General features: G+C 55.4%; 1 protein-coding gene across 1 annotated transcript in view; it reads right to left on the bottom strand.

Moving 5' to 3' along the window:
- Positions 1 to 4,418: 4,418 nt before the first annotated feature.
- Positions 4,419 to 17,450, bottom strand: part of LOC311514048 (hydroperoxide isomerase ALOXE3-like) — a gene marked incomplete at its 5' end in the record, with an annotated part of 19,586 nt that continues 6,554 nt past the window's right edge. The window contains 9 exons of the mRNA XM_084616343.1: positions 4,419 to 4,681; positions 6,912 to 7,082; positions 7,940 to 8,040; positions 8,470 to 8,591; positions 10,185 to 10,354; positions 11,803 to 11,889; positions 12,358 to 12,561; positions 15,714 to 15,857; positions 16,687 to 16,859. Of these exons, the coding sequence (XP_084472469.1) occupies positions 4,502 to 4,681; positions 6,912 to 7,082; positions 7,940 to 8,040; positions 8,470 to 8,591; positions 10,185 to 10,354; positions 11,803 to 11,889; positions 12,358 to 12,561; positions 15,714 to 15,857; positions 16,687 to 16,859 (1,352 nt within the window). The 3' untranslated portion in view covers positions 4,419 to 4,501. The remainder of the gene's footprint in view (positions 4,682 to 6,911; positions 7,083 to 7,939; positions 8,041 to 8,469; positions 8,592 to 10,184; positions 10,355 to 11,802; positions 11,890 to 12,357; positions 12,562 to 15,713; positions 15,858 to 16,686; positions 16,860 to 17,450) is intronic.

The raw sequence follows: 17,450 nt of genomic DNA, 5'->3' as shown, positions 1-17,450 counted from the left end.
TACCCGAGTTGGAGAACCTGAGAGAGACTTTTATCCCCAAAGGGAGCAGTGCACCCTGCCAGCTCCAGCATGGGAAGCAACTCTCAGGCAGTGTTGTGAAAGCAGTCCTGTTTATTAGATGTCTGGAACCCAGCTCACGTGGGTCATGAGAAGCCAGCAGCAAGTTTCAGCCTGGTCCATCTTGGTTGGTCCAGAGCCCTCTTTTGTGTCCCAGTTCAGGAGAGTCTCCAACTTCCAGCAGCCCACACTTAACAACTCCTCACCTGGCCACTTCTCAGCCCTTTGCTCTTGTTCCCCGGCAAACCCGTCTGGCTTCCTGTGGAGTGGTGGCTCATCCATAGTCGTTTGTTGCTAGGTACCAGGCAATTGTAGTGGCTGTTGTCTCCTCAGACTCTCTCCATGGACATGGAGGTAGGCAGGTATCCATCACACCCTACAGGGTTTACTCTGCAGAGAGTCAACAACCTTTTCCCACCACCAAGTTAACTATGCAGCACATTGGGAGAACTGACACACAGACGGCATTCAGATAAACTATCACAGAAAATGCCCACTCCTCACACAAGCCCTTTCCGGTTTGTCAGTTTCCCCTGCTTATTCATCACAGGATCACGTTCACCCTCTTAGCTACAACATCACACTGGGGTCTCATGTTTAGTCGGTGTCTACCAAGACCAACCTGCTCTGCTCATGAATTGTACACCAGTTGCACCTCAAGTCACCAACCAAGACAATGAGCCACCATGGGGCACTGCTCAGACAGCTGACAAACAGGACAGACTCATCCCCAAGACGTTCTCAAGCTCAACGAGGAGCAAAGAAATGAGACGAAGATGCCCAAGTTGAAACGGGAATTGTTTGGGGGAAGTTTTCTGTCCTGTGTCATACAGGAGGTCAGAGTAGATGATCACAATAGTCCCTGCTGGCCTTGGGATCTATGAATCTAAGACGTGGAAAACTATGGGTGCCTCTGTTTCTGATGCGCCTTAAAGAGGCCACGGTTTTGAGCAGAACATGTCCCTTTGGGAAAATCAACTTTCTTAAGGTGTCTTCAATCAACTTTGATATCTTTGATATCTTTGTTATCTTTGAAAACTCGTGGCGAACGGGGGAAGTCCCGGATGACTGGAAAAAGGCTAATGTAGTGCCAATCTTTAAAAAAGGGAAGAAGGAAGATACTGGGAACTACAGGCCAGTCAGCCTCACCTCAGTCCCTGGAAAAATCATGGAGCAGGTCCTCAAAGAATCAATCCTGAAGCACTTGCATGAGAGGAAAGTGATCAGGAACAGCCAGCATGGATTCACCAAGGGAAGGTCATGCCTGACTAATCTAATCGCCTTTTATGATGAGATTACTGGTTCTGTGGATGAAGGGAAAGCAGTGGATGTATTGTTTCTTGACTTTAGCAAAGCTTTTGACACGGTCTCCCACAGTATTCTTGTCAGCAAGTTAAGGAAGTATGGGCTGGATGAATGCACTACAAGGTGGGTAGAAAGCTGGCTAGATTGTCAGGCTCAACGGGTAGTGATCAATGGCTCCATGTCTAGTTGGCAGCCGGTATCAAGTGGAGTGCCCCAAGGGTCGGTCCTGGGGCCGGTTTTATTCAATATCTTCATAAATGATCTGGAGGATGGTGTGGATTGCACTCTCAGCAAATTTGCAGATGATACTAAACTGGGAGGAGTGGTAGATACGCTGGAGGGGAGGGATAGGATACAGAAGGACCTAGACCAATTGGAAGATTGGGCCAAAAGGAATCTGATGAGGTTCAATAAGGATAAGTGCAGGGTCCTGCACTTAGGACGGAAGAACCCAATGCACAGCTACAGACTAGGGACCGAATGGCTAGGCAGCAGTTCTGCGGAAAAGGACCTAGGGGTGACAGTGGACGAGAAGCTGGATATGAGTCAGCAGTGTGCCCTTGTTGCCAAGAAGGCCAATGGCATTTTGGGATGTATAAGTAGGGGCATAGCGAGCAGATCGAGGGACGTGATCGTTCCCCTCTATTCGACATTGGTGAGGCCTCATCTGGAGTACTGTGTCCAGTTTTGGGCCCCACACTTCAAGAAGGATGTGGATAAATTGGAGAGAGTCCAGCGAAGGGCAACAAAAATGATTAGGGGACTGGAACACATGAGTTATGAGGAGAGGCTGAGGGAGCTGGGATTGTTTAGCCTGCAGAAGAGAAGAATGAGGGGGGATTTGATAGCTGCTTTCAACTACCTGAAAGGGGGTTCCAAAGAGGATGGTTCTAGACTGTTCTCAATGGTAGCAGATGACAGAACGAGGAGTAATGGTCTCAAGTTGCAGTGGGGGAGGTTTAGATTGGATATTAGGAAAAACTTTTTCACTAAGAGGGTGGTGAAACACTGGAATGCGTTACCTAGGGAGGTGGTAGAATCTCCTTCCTTAGAGGTTTTTAAGGTCAGGCTTGACAAAGCCCTGGCTGGGATGATTTAACTGGGAATTGGTCCTGCTTTGAGCAGGGGGTTGGACTAGATGACCTTCTGGGGTCCCTTCCAACCCTGATATTCTATGATTCTATGATTCTATGATTCTAACTCTTCAGGACCCTTAACCTGGACCCCCAGATTCTCAAACCACTTTTGCAAATATTGGACGTGATGACAGAAGTGCAGGCCACCTTCACCCAGCAATGTGTCGCCGTGCAGAATAAACCAACTCACAAGGGGACGGAGACCATGGTCCAGTGTGGCCACATCTCCTGATAGAGGGATGAGCAGCTGAACCAAGACGTCATCCCAGGCAAGTGGGTGGGGAATGGAAGGAAATTATAAGGAGGCGTGTACAGGAAATGATTTCCTAATAAGGAGACTTGGCACCTTGATACTCGGAAATGACAACACCTGTCCACGGGATTTGCCTTGAGTACAACAGGCAATGTAAACACCCGCTCCTTCACTGGTGTGAAACCCGGAAGCAAGGGAGCCCTGTGAGACTGCTATGAAACTGGGGATTTATGGAGGCCCTGGGCAGTTCCCCAGCTGGTGTCAATGGGCGTCTCTCTATCAAAGTCAATGGGGCCAGATCCCAGCTGGTGTCAATGGGCTTCTCTCCATTGGAGTCAATGGGTCTGGATCCCCAGCTGGTGTCAATGGGCATGTCTCCATTTGAGTCAATGGGGCCGGATCCCCAGCTGGTGTCAATGGGCGTCTCTCCATTGGAGTCAATGGGGCCGGATCCCCAGCTGGTGTCAATGGGCATCTCTCCATTGGAGTCAATGGGGCTGGATCCCCAGCTGGTGTCAATGGGCGTCTCTTCTTTGGAGTCAATGGGGCTGGATCCCCAGCTGGTGTCAATGGGCGTCTCTCCATTGGAGTCAATGGGGCTGGATCCCCAGCTGGTGTCAATGGGCGTCTCTTCTTTGGAGTCAATGGGGCCGGATCCCCAGCTGGTGTCAATGGGCGTCTCTCCATTGGAGTCAATGGGGCCGGATCCCCAGCTGGTGTCAATGGGCGTCTCTCCATTGGAGTCAATGGGGCCGGATCCCCAGCTGGTGTCAATGGGCGTCTCTCCATTGGAGTCAATGGGGCTGGATCCCCAGCTGGTGTCAATGGGCGTCTCTCCATTGGAGTCAATGGGGCTGGATCCCCAGCTGGTGTCAATGGGCGTCTCTCCATTGGAGTCAATGGGGCCGGATCCCCAGCTGGTGTCAATGGGCGTCTCTTCTTTGGAGTCAATGGGGCCGGATCCCCAGCAGGTGTCAATGGGCGTCTCTTCTTTGGAGTCAATGGGGCCGGATCCCCAGCAGGTGTCAATGGGCGTCTCTCCATTGGAGTCAATGGGGCTGGATCCCCAGCTGGTGTCAATGGGCGTCTCTCCATTGGAGTCAATGGGGCTGGATCCCCAGCTGGTGTCAATGGGCGTCTCTTCTTTGGAGTCAATGGGGCTGGATCCCCAGCTGGTGTCAATGGGCGTCTCTCCATTGGAGTCAATGGGGCTGGATCCCCAGCTGGTGTCAATGGGCGTCTCTTCTTTGGAGTCAATGGGGCTGGATCCCCAGCTGGTGTCAATGGGCGTCTCTCCATTGGAGTCAATGGGGCCGGATCCCCAGCTGGTGTCAATGGGCGTCTCTCCATTGGAGTCAATGGGGCCGGATCCCCAGCTGGTGTCAATGGGCGTCTCTCCATTGGAGTCAATGGGGCTGGATCCCCAGCTGGTGTCAATGGGCGTCTCTTCTTTGGAGTCAATGGGGCTGGATCCCCAGCTGGTGTCAATGGGCGTCTCTCCATTGGAGTCAATGGGGCTGGATCCCCAGCTGGTGTCAATGGGCGTCTCTCCATTGGAGTCAATGGGGCCGGATCCCCAGCAGGTGTGGTTCCCCATTGCTCCATCGGCTGGGTGTATGTTCTCCGGATGCCGGCGAGCATTTGGCTGTGGAGATGCTGTGGCCTGTTCCTGCGGGGGGCACTCAGTGGTGGGTGTCTGGGTGAGGGGTTCTCCATCATGGGGCAGCTGGAGGGGTGGCGCCTCTGGGTGTTATATGGCTGTGCTGTTCTCTATGTTAGGGGGATACATGTACTTGTAGCTCAGAGCTAGTGACTGGTTCCTCTCCTCAATTTCCCGGGAGATCTCTGCTAGGCGATCCTGGAAGGCAGCCATGAGCTGCTTTGGCCCGTGTTCGGTAAAGTGCTCCTCAGGGTATGTCCCCAGGGGTCTCTGGAAGGGAACAGGGAGAGTGGTGAATACAGAGGCATCAAAATCACTGACCCCCCTCCAGGATCAACTCCAGGGCTGCATTCTTATTACTCCAAGGCTGGAGTAGAGAAGAGAGGTTTTCTCGGGGGATTGAGATAGCAAAGGCAAGGGCTGGGGCACTGACTGGTGGAGCTTTGCACGCGAGAGAAACAGACACTGAAGCAGCACAGAGCCAAGGAGACAGCCAGAACAAGCTTTGGGGGTGTGGCTCCGGACAAAGCCGAGAGAGAGAGAAAGTTTTTGGGCTGAGTGCTAGTTGGAAGGAGGCTTGGAACTGTGAGCAAGGAAATTGCCTCCTGTTCTTTGAGTCCTCCAGACTTTGCAAATAAACACAATTCCAGCAAAGAAACACCTGGGTCCACCACCAATGTCTCCTCCTGATGGAAACAATCCACGCCAGCCCCTGAGTAATCATTTTCCACCCAAACTTTTCTCTTTTTTTTGAGAAAAAATGGACGTTTGGGGACACCAGAATATTTTCTGAATTATCCCTTTTGCCAAAGAGTTAATTTAAAAATAATACTAAAAAAAAAATGTGACCCATGTCGAGTTTGCAACCCATTTTCAGTTCCAAATGGCTTTTTGTGTCGAACGTTCTGAAACGTCCACGCACAAAAATGCTCAGAATCAAAAGGAAATGTTGCTTTCGGGTTGAACAACAGGTTGGGTTTGACCCCAAAACGATTCATTTTCAACTTCTCGAAATCATCGACAATGGCAGCGCTATTGTAGCCGTGTTGGTCCCAGGATATCAGAGAGACAAGATGCCGGAGGGAATATCTTTTATTGGACCAACTTTCCTTGGTGAAAGAGCTCGAAAGTTTGTCTCTCTCACCGACAGAAGTTGGTCCAAGAAGAGATATTCCCTCTCCCACCTTGTCTAACAAACCAAAAAAGTCACAGATTCACCCACCTCTGTCATTGGAGATTTTTAAGAGCAGGTTGATCAGACACCTGTCAAGGATAGTCTAGATCATAGAACCATAGAAGATCAGGGTTGGAAGAGACCTCAGGAGGTATCTACTCCAACCCCCTGCTCAAAGCAGGACCAACCCCAACTACAGCATAGATAATACATTTGCCTTGAGTGCAGGGGACTGGACTAGGTGACTGTTCCAGGTCCCTTCCAGTCTTACACTTCTACAATTCTAACTGCAGGGTCCAAAATTTTGGTTAAACGGCTTGGGTCAGAAATGTTTAACAATGCTCAGGGTGAGCTGGGTCTATGGAGAGAACTGGAGAGTACTTTATGTCTGAACAGTGGTCGAACCCGTCTCCATAGGGAAAGACCTCTCCCCACCTCTTCTGATAGGCCCCAGGCCTCTAAACAATGATCACATGCATGTCACTTTGGGGACATTTCCTCCCTGTCGGCACAGCGGCTGTCCACCCCCACCATGTCCCGAGAGGGTAACAGGAAAGGGGCTGAAATGCTGGGTCCATGTCCTCAAATCAGCAGCTGAGGATTGACATCAGCTGAGGATCTGGCCCCATTGACTCCAATAGAGAGATGCCCATTGACACCAGCCAGGATCTGGCCCCATTGACTCCAATGGAGAGATGCCCATTAACGCCAGCCGGGAGCTGGCCTCATTGACTCCAATGGAGAGATGCCCATTGACACCAGCCGGGAGCTGGCCCCATTGACTCCAATGGAGAGACGCCCATTGACACCAGCCGGGGTCTGGCCCCATTGACTCCAATGGAGAGACGCCCATTGACACCAGCTGGGATCTGGCCCCATTGACTCCAATGGAGAGATGCCCATTGACACCAGCCGGGATCTGGCCCCATTGACTCCAATGGAGAGACGCCCATTGACACCAGCCGGGATCTGGCCCCATTGACTCCAATGGAGAGATGCCCATTGACACCAGCCGGGATCTGGCCCCATTGACTCCAATGGAGAGACGCCCATTGACACCAGCCGGGATCTGGCCCCATTGACTCCAATGGAGAGACGCCCATTGACACCAGCTGAGGTCTGGCCCCATTGACTCCAATGGAGAGACGCCCATTGACACCAGCTGAGGTCTGGCCCCTCTGTGGGTGTTTCAGAGGCAGTGAAGGACACACACCCCCAATCCAATACTGAAGGATTCAGAGTGGGGGCTCCCCTCCCGAAAGACCCCCCCCCCCGATCCAGGGTCCCCGCTTCTTGCTCCATCAGCCCTAGCAGCCCCACTCTCACCATGTCCTGATCCTCATTACGCAGCACCCAGAGGACAGAGAGGATCAGGCTGGTGGTGTTCATCTCGGGGATGGTGTCCAGGAACTCCTTCAGGGTCACCTTGGCCTTGTTCCGGGGCGGCGGCTTCCGCATGGATGACGGGTAATTGGGCATGAAGACTGCCAGCTCGAACTGGGGCCGGGAAAGGGAAGCCAGAGGTTAGATCCCACCAGGGAGCTTGGCTGGCAAGGTTATGAGAGAATCCAGGAGTCCAGTCCCAGTGACTCCATGATCTCCCTCTGTGCCACCAGGCAAGGCACCAAATGGCTTTGTGACTCAATTTCCCCATCTGTACAAGGGAGGTGATAATTCTTCCCGTTGTCTGTTTTATCTACCTAGAGGGTGAGCTCTTTGGGTCAGGGACCATCTCTCACCATGTCACTGTGCAGTGCCTGGCATAACGGGGGACCCGATCTCGGTCAGGGGGGGTCTGTGCAGCCCCTGGCATGACTGGGCCCTGATCTCTGTCATGGATTTTCATTTAGATTCATTTTGTTGAAAAATGGAAAAATTACAAAGGAAATGAAAATTTTCTAAAAAAAATTTTCAGAGGGAGGGGACGGAACATGTGCAAGATGCTTGACAAAGCCAGGAATAGAACCCAGGAGTCCTGGCTCCCTCCCCGCTCTAACCACTAGACCCCACTCTTCTCCCAGAGCTGGGGAGGGAACCCAGGAGTCCTGGCTCCCAGCCCCTCCTGCTGTAACCACTAAACCCCACTCCCCTCCAAGAGCCAGGGAGAGAACCCAGGAGTCCTGGCTCCCAGCAACTCCACCTGGGCTAGAGTGGACTTTAAGCCACAGTAACTCCTGGGCATGAGCCACCAAATCTCAGACCCCAAAGTATGGGGCGTACCCAATGGGCCCCAAAGGGCAGGAGGGGACAGACTGGGGCCCAAGGGCAGGGACACTGGTGTAAGGAAAGGAAAGGGGGAGAAGGAAAGAGACACCCCCTCCAAGAGGGGGACAGGGCGGGCGGCCCTCACCCACCTGCCCGGCGTTGACCGCAGCGTGATAGGCGGAGCAGGTGAAGATCACCATGGTCAGGTACTTGGTCAGCTCGGCCGCGGTGCCCAGAGTCGAGGGGACGCCTGCCGGGGAGGGATGGACTGGTGAGCATGGGACTGGGGCCCCCTCCCCTGCCCCTGGCTGGGAGCCTCCCGTCTCCGCTCCCCCTGCCAGGGGTGATGCTGGGCCAGTGCAATACCAGCCTCACTACTGCGAGTGCACGTGTAACACCGACAGACTCGGCGGGCGGGATCGAACCGGGGCCCTCCGGAGCTTAGTGCATGAGCCTCTACCGCGTGAGCTAAAAGCCACGTGGAGGCGTGCGGGCGACCCACGGCTGTCGCACGGCAGGCGTCACGCCTAGGCCGTGGCTGATGTTTTCACGAGCGCCTTGGGGTTTGGAGACTCCTTAACGGGGGCTGGTTCTTGGGGGTGGGAGGGAGGACCCCTCAGCGGCGCCTGTGACCCCAGGCCCAGAGATCGCTGCCCGCTAGCTGCCCCCGCCCTCTCACCCGATGCCTGTCGGCCGAGGAATCCCTTGGTGAATATCTCGCCCACCCACGCCTGCAGCTCGTGGTCACTCTGCACCGAGAGGCTGGTCTGGTAGTAGATCCCCACGATGCCGGAGACAAAGCTGGGAGAGTTAAAGGGGAATCGGGTCAGCCCGGATGCCGGGGTCCATGGTGAGAGGCTCTCCCCTAGGACAAGCCAGGGCCCCCCCCTCCAGTCTCCACAGAGCTATTCCTGCTCCCCTTCAACTTCACTTCCATGACCCCATCGCTTTTTACCCGCCTTAAGGGGAAGCGACGTGGGGAGGGGGGCGGAGAGAAGCAAGCAGGGGCAGGGCCTCAGGGAAGAGGCGGAATGAGGGCGGAGCCTTGCAGGGGAGGGATGGAGTGGGGGCGGGGCCACAGTACAAGCACCGGTGGCCCCCCTACTTCTAGGGAGTTTCTGGCGCTCCTGGTTTGGGCTGGAACTTTTGGGGGGTACAAAATGAAGTGGCGGTGACCCTGAAAGAGTTTGCAAATGAATTCGGTGTTGCCAGATCTTGTGCTGAAAAAACAAACCATCCGAAAATCTGGAAACCGCCCCGAAAAATTAAATTTTGTTGTTGTTCAAAAAGTCCTGGAAATTAATTTTTTTTAAAAAAATCAAAAAAGTTTCGAAATGCTCCAAATGGAAACAAATCAGGTCAACTGACACAAAACAAAATGTTTCATTTGACCTGAAAGGAATTTTATTTTTGGGGTGTGATTTTTCGAGGGGCTGAACATTTTGAAAATTGTCAGCTTGGGGCCACCCTAAAACGATTTTATTTAATTAATTTATTTATTTATACTTTCCAAAATTGCCAACCCACCAAAAAAAACCCTTAGTCCTTTGACCGTGTGGGCACTTTGGAAAATGTTACCCTCTAAATGGAGACTTGCCCTGGGTTAAGCACAGAAGTGAATTTAAAGCAAGTTAATTGAACTTAGAGGTTTTTAAGGCCCTGGGTGGGATGATTTCATAGAATCATAGAATATCAGGGTTGGAAGGGAACCTCAGGAGGCATCTAGTCCAGTCCCCTGCTCAAAGCAGGACCAACCCCAACTAAATCATCCCAGCCAGGGCTTTGTCAAGCCGGGCCTTAAAACCTCTAAGGATGGAGATTCCACCACCTCCCTGGGGAACCCATTCCAGTGCTTCACCACCCTCCTAGTGAAATAGTGTTTCCTAATGTCCAACCTAAACCTCCCCCGCTGCAACTTGAGACCACTACTCAAGATTTAGTTGGGGTTGGTCCTGCTTTGAGCAGGGGGTGGACTAGATACCTCCTGAGGTCTCTTCCAACCCTGATCTTCTGTGGTTCTATGAACCGGCAGCAGATCCTGGGGCTGACGGTCTCATTTGGGCTGTTCTTCGATTGGGATCGCGTTGAAGTGGTTTCAGTGAAAGTGAATTAAGAGCTTCCACATTGTCACTAAACCGGATTGAAATCTGATTTCAGTTATCAACGGGCCCAACTTTGTGTGGTAAAGGACGTTCGCTGGATCCCAGCAGAACAAGCCCAGTATGCAGGGCTCCCTCCCATACAGGACCTGGACTCCCACGGGGCCCTGCCCCTGATCCCCTCCACACTCAGAGCCCCAACACTTTGCCCCCTCTGATTTCACTAGGTCTAACCCCTTCCCCTACATTTGTCTTCATCTCTCCTCCCCACCCCCCACCCCCCAGCACCCCTCACCTCTCTATAGCCGCCCAGATCTTGAGCCCATCATCCCTGTAGTAGTAGTGCTGGACTGAGCCCACCCCGCGCTCCTGGATGTCATCGGGAAGGCAGAGCGCGGTGTAGGTCAGGTTCTCCAGGCCCTTGCGGAGGAGCTCGGCGAGGCCTGGGCGCCCGGTCGCTATGGCCTGTGGAATACAGACCCGGCCCGGGCCCGCTGGGAGTGACTGCCACGGAGCAGCAGGCCCCAGGGGAGGCGGGAGGACACTGGAATTGCGTTAATTCCCCAGGGTCTGGGGCCGCACTGGGAATCACACTTACGAAATCCTTTGGTGACAATTGATTTTCCCTCCCAAAATATGTTCACTGATGAAAGTGACCAGGAAAATAAAAGGAACTGGGGACACGGGGGACAAAAGGAAGAAGGAGAAGGAAAAAAGGGAGGACAGCAGGAAAAACTAATTAAGATGAACAATGGGGGGAAACAAGAAAAAAAACAAGAAAAAGAAGTGAAAAAATAAGAAAAAAGGGGAAAAGAGGGGGGAAGAACAAGGAAAAGGGGAAACCCAAGAAAAAATGGAAAAACCAAGAAAAAACAGACAAATCAAGAAAAAGAAGTGAAGAGAGAAACAAAGAAAAAGGGAAAACCCCATGGGAAAAAATGGAAAATCCAAGAAAAAATGGAAAAAAAAACTCCAAGAAAAACCAGACAAACCAAGAGAAAAAAGGGAAAACAGAAAAAAAAAAAAAGAAAAAAGGGAAAACCCAAGAACAAAACGGGAAAACCAGGAAAAAGCAGGCTGGGGGAGAGGAGCCGGGAAAACAGGGAAAGGACGAAGTCGGGGAATCTCAGGGAAAAGAAGCAAAAGGCAACAAAGGAAGGAAAATCACGATTATGAAGGAAAATGCCATAAAAATGCCATGAACTTTTTTTTTGAAAGCCGACCATTTTAAGTGCAAAACCTTTAATTTTTCCCCACTGGCCATTTTTCAGTGAAAAACATGTTCCCTCGCCCTGCCTCGCCCTAATCAGAAGGGAGGAAACTGCGGTTCGGGCCATGCCCACAAAAGAGCTAATTGTGCATGGGTTGAAATGGTTCCAGTGAAAGTGAATTAAGAGCATCCACACGGGGGGGGGGGGGTGTCACTAAACCAGATTGAAATCTGATCTCAGTTATCAACGGGCCCAACTTTGTGTGGAAAAGGATGTTCGCTGGATCCCAGATGTGAGGTGGCCAATGAGCGCCGACCACCAGGAGGAGCTGCTTCTGCCTTGCGTTTGATTGGCTGAGCAGGCTGGAGGCGGAGCTGGGTGGGTAGAGTTTGGGAAGGGCAATGGTGTAGTTGATTTGATGGGCAGTTTGGTCATTCTCCCTCCTTTCTGAACAAGCTATGGGAGGCAGTGTGGCCTAGGGGCTAGCACCCGGGGCTAGCACCCAGCTCTGCCTGGTTCTACCAAAGGCATGCTGAGTGACCTTAGGCAAATAAGTCCCTGTCTTCTGCCTCAGTTTCCCCATCTGTAAAATGAAGCTAATGCTCCTGATGTCCTTTGTAAAGTGCTTCGAGATCTAGGGGTGAAAAGCACCAGCTACAAGCAAGGGATTATATTATCATGATGAGACAATCTGCTCTTTACCCGATCGAATACGCCCCCGGAGCTGATGAGAAAGGTCCGGGCCAGGACATTGATGTGGATGGAGAACCGGGTGTGAGGGATCAGGAGCTGGAAGAGAAGAGGCGTAGGGGCTGAAGCAGCTGGAGAGGAGGTGCCAAACACACACAGCTGGGCACTTCTAGAACACACACACGGAGATACGGGTGACTCCTGTGTATAGCTCCGGGGGGACACACCCGGCTGGGGCCCTCTCAAACTCACGCATCCAAAATCCGACTGGGCTTCTCTGAGCATCACAAAGGCACAGACTGGGCACCTCTGGGGCATGTGCCCCAGCCAGGCACAGGAAGAACCGGGCACCCTTGGTCAACTCCCTTAACATGTCCCAGCACCTGCAGAAGTGGGTAGCCAGGAATGGGACTCACCCCACCCCTGATGCCACCTGTTTGATCCTTGCATAAGGTGCCGGGTGTGGACACTGGCTGCCCGCCGCCTTCCCATTGGCTGACTCCCCAAGCGGAGTGGGGCCCCGCCCCCCCATGGACCCGCCCCCCACAGCAGCTCCGCCCCCCTCACCTTGTACAGGGGGTGGCACATGGGCAGCTGGCGCTGGGTGGCCACTGAGAAGACCTCGGCCAGCAGGTGGGCGCGGAGCAGGTGGGAGCTGACCTCGTGTAGGTGGAACTCGGAGCTGCGCACCCAGGTCTTGGCCAGAGTCCAGAGCCAGTCGGAGTCACTGGGCAGGAAGATGGGGCTGTCGGGACCTGGGCGCTGGCTGAGCTGTGGGGGAGCTGGGTCAGAGCACTGGGTTCAGTACCCCCCGGGTCAGAGCAGTGGGCCCACCCAGCCCGGTATTCCCCCGGGTCAGAGCAATGGGCCCATCCAGCCCGGTATCCCCCCCGGATCGGAGCAATGGGCCCATCCAGCCCGGTATCCCCCCTGGATCGGAGCAATGGGCCCACCCAGCCCGGTATTCCCTCCCCCCTCCCCCCACCCGGATCAGAGCAATGGGCCCATCCAGCCCGGTATTCCCCCCCGCCTCGGATCAGAGCAATGGGCCCATCCAGCCCGGTATCCCCCCTGGATCGGAGCAATGGGCCCACCCAGCCCGGTATCCCCCCTGGATCAGAGCAATGGGCCCACCCAGCCCGGTATTCCCTCCCCCCTCCCCCCACCCGGATCAGAGCAATGGGCCCATCCAGCTCGGTATCCCCCCTGGATCGGAGCAATGGGCCCACCCAGCCCGGTATCCCCCCTGGATCAGAGCAATGGGCCCACCCAGCCTGGTATTCCCTCCCCCCTCCCCCCACCCGGATCAGAGCAATGGGCCCATCCAGCTCGGTATCCCCCCTGGATCGGAGCAATGGGTCCACCCAGTCTGGTCTCCCCTCTGGGTCAAAGCAATGGGCCCATCCAGCCCGGTATCCCCTCCCCCCTCCCCCCACCCGGGTCAGAGCAATGGGCCCATCCAGCTCGGTATCCCCCCTGGATCGGAGCAATGGGCCCACCCAGCCTGGTATTCCCTCCCCCCTCCCCCCACCCGGATCAGAGCAATGGGCCCATCCAGCCCGGTATTCCCCCCCGCCTCGGATCAGAGCAATGGGCCCATCCAGCCCGGTATCCCCCCTGGATCGGAGCAATGGGCCCACCCAGCCCGGTATCCCCCCTGGATCAGAGCAATGGGCCCATCCAGCCCGGTATTCCCTCCCCACTCCCCCCACCCGGGTCAGAGCAGTGGGTTCGGTACCCCCCGGGTCAGAGCAGTGGGCCCATCCAGCCCGGTATCCCCCTGGATCAGAGCAATGGGCCCACCCAGCCTGGTATCCCCCCTGGATCGGAGCAATGGGCCCACCCAGTCTGGTCTCCCCTCTGGGTCAAAGCAATGGGCCCATCCAGCCCGGTATCCCCTCCCCCCTCCCCCCACCCGGGTCAGAGCAATGGGCCCATCCAGCTCGGTATCCCCCCTGGATCGGAGCAATGGGCCCACCCAGTCTGGTCTCCCCTCTGGGTCAAAGCAATGGGCCCATCCAGCCCAGTATTCCCCCTGGATCGGAGCAATGGGCCCATCCAGCTCGGTATCCCCCCTGGATCGGAGCAATGGGCCCACCCAGTCTGGTCTCCCCTCTGGGTCAAAGCAATGGGCCCATCCAGCCCGGTATCCCCTCCCCCCTCCCCCCACCCGGGTCAGAGCAATGGGCCCATCCAGCTCGGTATCCCCCCTGGATCGGAGCAATGGGCCCACCCAGTCTGGTCTCCCCTCTGGGTCAAAGCAATGGGCCCATCCAGCCCAGTATTCCCCCTGGATCGGAGCAATGGGCCCATCCAGCTCGGTATCCCCCCTGGATCGGAGCAATGGGCCCACCCAGTCTGGTCTCCCCTCTGGGTCAAAGCAATCATAGAATCATAGAATCATAGAATATCAGGGTTGGAAGGGACCCCAGAAGGTCATCTAGTCCCACCCCCTGCTCAAAGCAGGACCAATTCCCAGTTAAATCATCCCAGCCAGGGCTTTGTCAAGCCTGACCTTAAAAACCTCTAAGGAAGGAGATTCTACCACCTCCCTAGGTAACGCATTCCAGTGTTTCACCACCCTCTTAGTGAAAAAGTTTTTCCTAATATCCAACCTAAACCTCCCCCACTGCAACTTGAGACCATTACTCCTCGTTCTGTCATCTGCTACCACTGAGAACAGTCTAGAGCCATCCTCTTTGGAACCCCCTTTCAGGTAGTTGAAAGCAGCTATCAAATCCCCCCTCATTCTTCTCTTCTGCAGGCTAAACAATCCCAGCTCCCTCAGCCTCTCCTCATAACTCATGTGTTCCAGGCCCCTAATCATTTTTGTTGCCCTTCGCTGGACTCTCTCCAATTTATCCACATCCTTCTTGAAGTGTGGGGCCCAAAACTGGACACAGTACTCCAGATGAGGCCTCACCAATGTCGAATAGAGGGGAACGATCACGTCCCTCGATCTGCTCGCTATGCCCCTACTTATACATCCCAAAATGCCATTGGCCTTGGCAACAAGGGCACACTGCTGACTCATATCCAGCTTCTCGTCCACTGTCACCCCTAGGTCCTTTTCTGCAATGGGCCCATCCAGCCCGGTATTCCCCCTGGATCGGAGCAATGGGCCCATCCAGCTCGGTATCCCCCCTGGATCGGAGCAATGGGCCCACCCAGTCTGGTCTCCCCTCTGGGTCAAAGCAATGGGCCCATCCAGCCCGCTATTCCCTCCCCCCTCCCCCCACCCGGATCAGAGCAATGGGCCCATCCAGCCCGGTATTCCCTCCCCCCTCCCCCCACCCGGATCAGAGCAATGGGCCCATCCAGCTCGGTATCCCCCCTGGATCGGAGCAATGGGCCCACCCAGTCTGGTCTCCCCTCTGGGTCAAAGCAATGGGCCCATCCAGCCCGGTATTCCCTCCCTCCTCCCCCCACCCGGGTCAGAGCAATGGGCCCATCCAGCCCGGTATCCCCTCTGGGTCAAAGCAATGGGCCCACCCAGCCCGGTATCCCCTCCAGATCAGAGCACTGGGCCCATCCAGTCCGGTATCCCCCTGGATCGGAGCAATGGGCCCACCCAGTCTGATATCCCCTCTGGGTCAAAGCAATGGGCCCATCCAGCCTGGTATTCCCCCCCGCCTCGGATCAGAGCAATGGGCCCATCCAGCCTGGTATCCCCCCGATGGTCAGTGCAATGGGCCCATCCAGCCCCATATCCCCCCAGTGGACCCATTCACCCACTGGATCAGAGCAATGGGTCCATTGGGTCTGTGCAGCGCCTGGCACACTCAGGCCCTGCCCACAAGAATAATTGTGCCTTTTGTAATGGTGGAGCCCAGTTGCTCCCTAGTTGCAGGGGAGCCCAGGTGGCTCAGGAGGGGCCCTGATAAACCCCAGCTCAGCTGCTGGCGAGCAGAGAAACCCCTCACCTGGATGGCCAAGGGGACGACCTCCCCGCTGGGTTTCTGGTGCAGCAAGCACAGGGGTGCGGCGACGTACTGCTGGTGCCCGTTCACTTCAATGGTGGGAATGTCTTCCAGGAGCTTGTAATCTGCTAGATAGATGCTCCCTCTCTGTCACGGAGAACAGAGGAGGGTCAGTGCCCCGCTCCCAGGGCTGTGAGCTTCCCTTCAGCAGTGTCCCAGCAAGCAACACACATAGAACTTACCCAGTATTAAAATGCAGCCACCTCTGGGGCGGGGCGGCTGGTTATACAGGGATCCCTCACCCAGCACGGAGATGCAGCCACCTCTGGGGCAGGGCGGCTTGTTATACAGGGATCCCTCACCCAGCACTGAGATGCAGCCACCTCTGAGGTGGGGCGGCTGGTTATACAGGGATCCCTCACCCAGCACTAAGATGCAGCCACCTCTGGGGCGGGGCGGCTGGTTATACAGGGATCCCTCACCCAGCACTGAGATGCAGCCACCTCTGGGGCGGGGCGGCTAGTTATACAGGGATCCCTCACCCAGCACTGAGATGCAGCCACCTCTGGGGCGGGGCGGCTAGTTATACAGGGATCCCTCACCCAGCACTGAGATGCAGCCACCTCTGGGGCAGGGCGGCTGGTTATGCAGGGATCCCTCACCCAGCACTGAGATGCAGCCACCTCTGGGGCAGGGCGGCTGGTTATGCAGGGATCCCTCACCCAGCACTGAGATGCAGCCACTTCTGAGGTGGGGCGGCTGGTTACTCAGGGACCCCTTGCCCAGTGCGGAGATGCAGCTACCTCTGGGGTGGGGCGGCTGGTTACCCAGACCCAGCTATGCTACAAACAATTTAGTTTGGGAAGAGAGCACCGGGCTCCCACCAGCAGGAGTTCACGGGGAAGGAGGGCAGGATGGACTCGACAGGGCTGGGACTCAGCCAGGCTCTGATTATTTTCGGGGGGCGGGGTGTTACCTGCAGCTCCTCCCGGAGGCTGGTGGATTCCCCCAGGGAGCCGGCCACCATCTCCTGCGTCACGGGGAAGTTCTCGGGAAGCGCCGTGCATTTCCGGATCAGAACGGGGTTGAACCCATTCAGATACTGGTACCCGAAGAAAGCATCTTCCTGCCAGTGCTCAATGACGTACTCTGGGGATACAGACACACACCAGCCCTTGAAATGAAACCCCATCGCCTGGGCAGGGGAGTGGGGTCTGGTGGTTAGAGCAGGGGGCTGCAAGCCAGGACTCCTGGGTTCTCTCCTGGGCTCTGGGAGGGAAGTGGTGTCTAGTGGTGAGAGCAGGGGACTGGGAGCCAGGACTCCTGGGTTCTTTCCCTGGGTCTGTGGGGGGAGTGGGGTCTAGTGGTGAGAGCGGGGGCAGGCAGGAGAGAGAACCAGGACTCCTGGGTCCTTTCCTTGGCCCTATGTGGGGAGTGGTGTAGTGTGGAGCTGGGAGCCAGGACTCCTGGGTTCTCTACTCAGCACTCAGAGGGGAGTGGGATCTAGTGGTTAGAGCCAGGGGAGCTGGGAGCGAGGACTCTTGGGTTCTCTCCCTGCCTCTGGGACTAACTGTTAGAGCGGGGCAGGGGGAGAGGACTTTTGGTTTTTTGCCCTGGCTCTAGGAGGGGAGTGGAGCCAAGTGTTCAGAAGGGGGTGGGGGCTGGGAGCCAGGACTCCTGGGTTCTCTCTCAAGCTCTGGGAGGGGAGTGGGGTCTAGCAGTTAGAGTGGGGGGGCTGGG

Source organism: Lepidochelys olivacea (assembly GCF_965140295.1).
Source record: "Lepidochelys olivacea isolate rLepOli2 genome assembly, chromosome: 28".
Taxonomy (NCBI): domain Eukaryota; kingdom Metazoa; phylum Chordata; order Testudines; family Cheloniidae; genus Lepidochelys; species Lepidochelys olivacea.
Note: the sequence above shows the minus strand (reverse complement) of the source record. Positions and strands in the feature narration are given on the sequence as shown.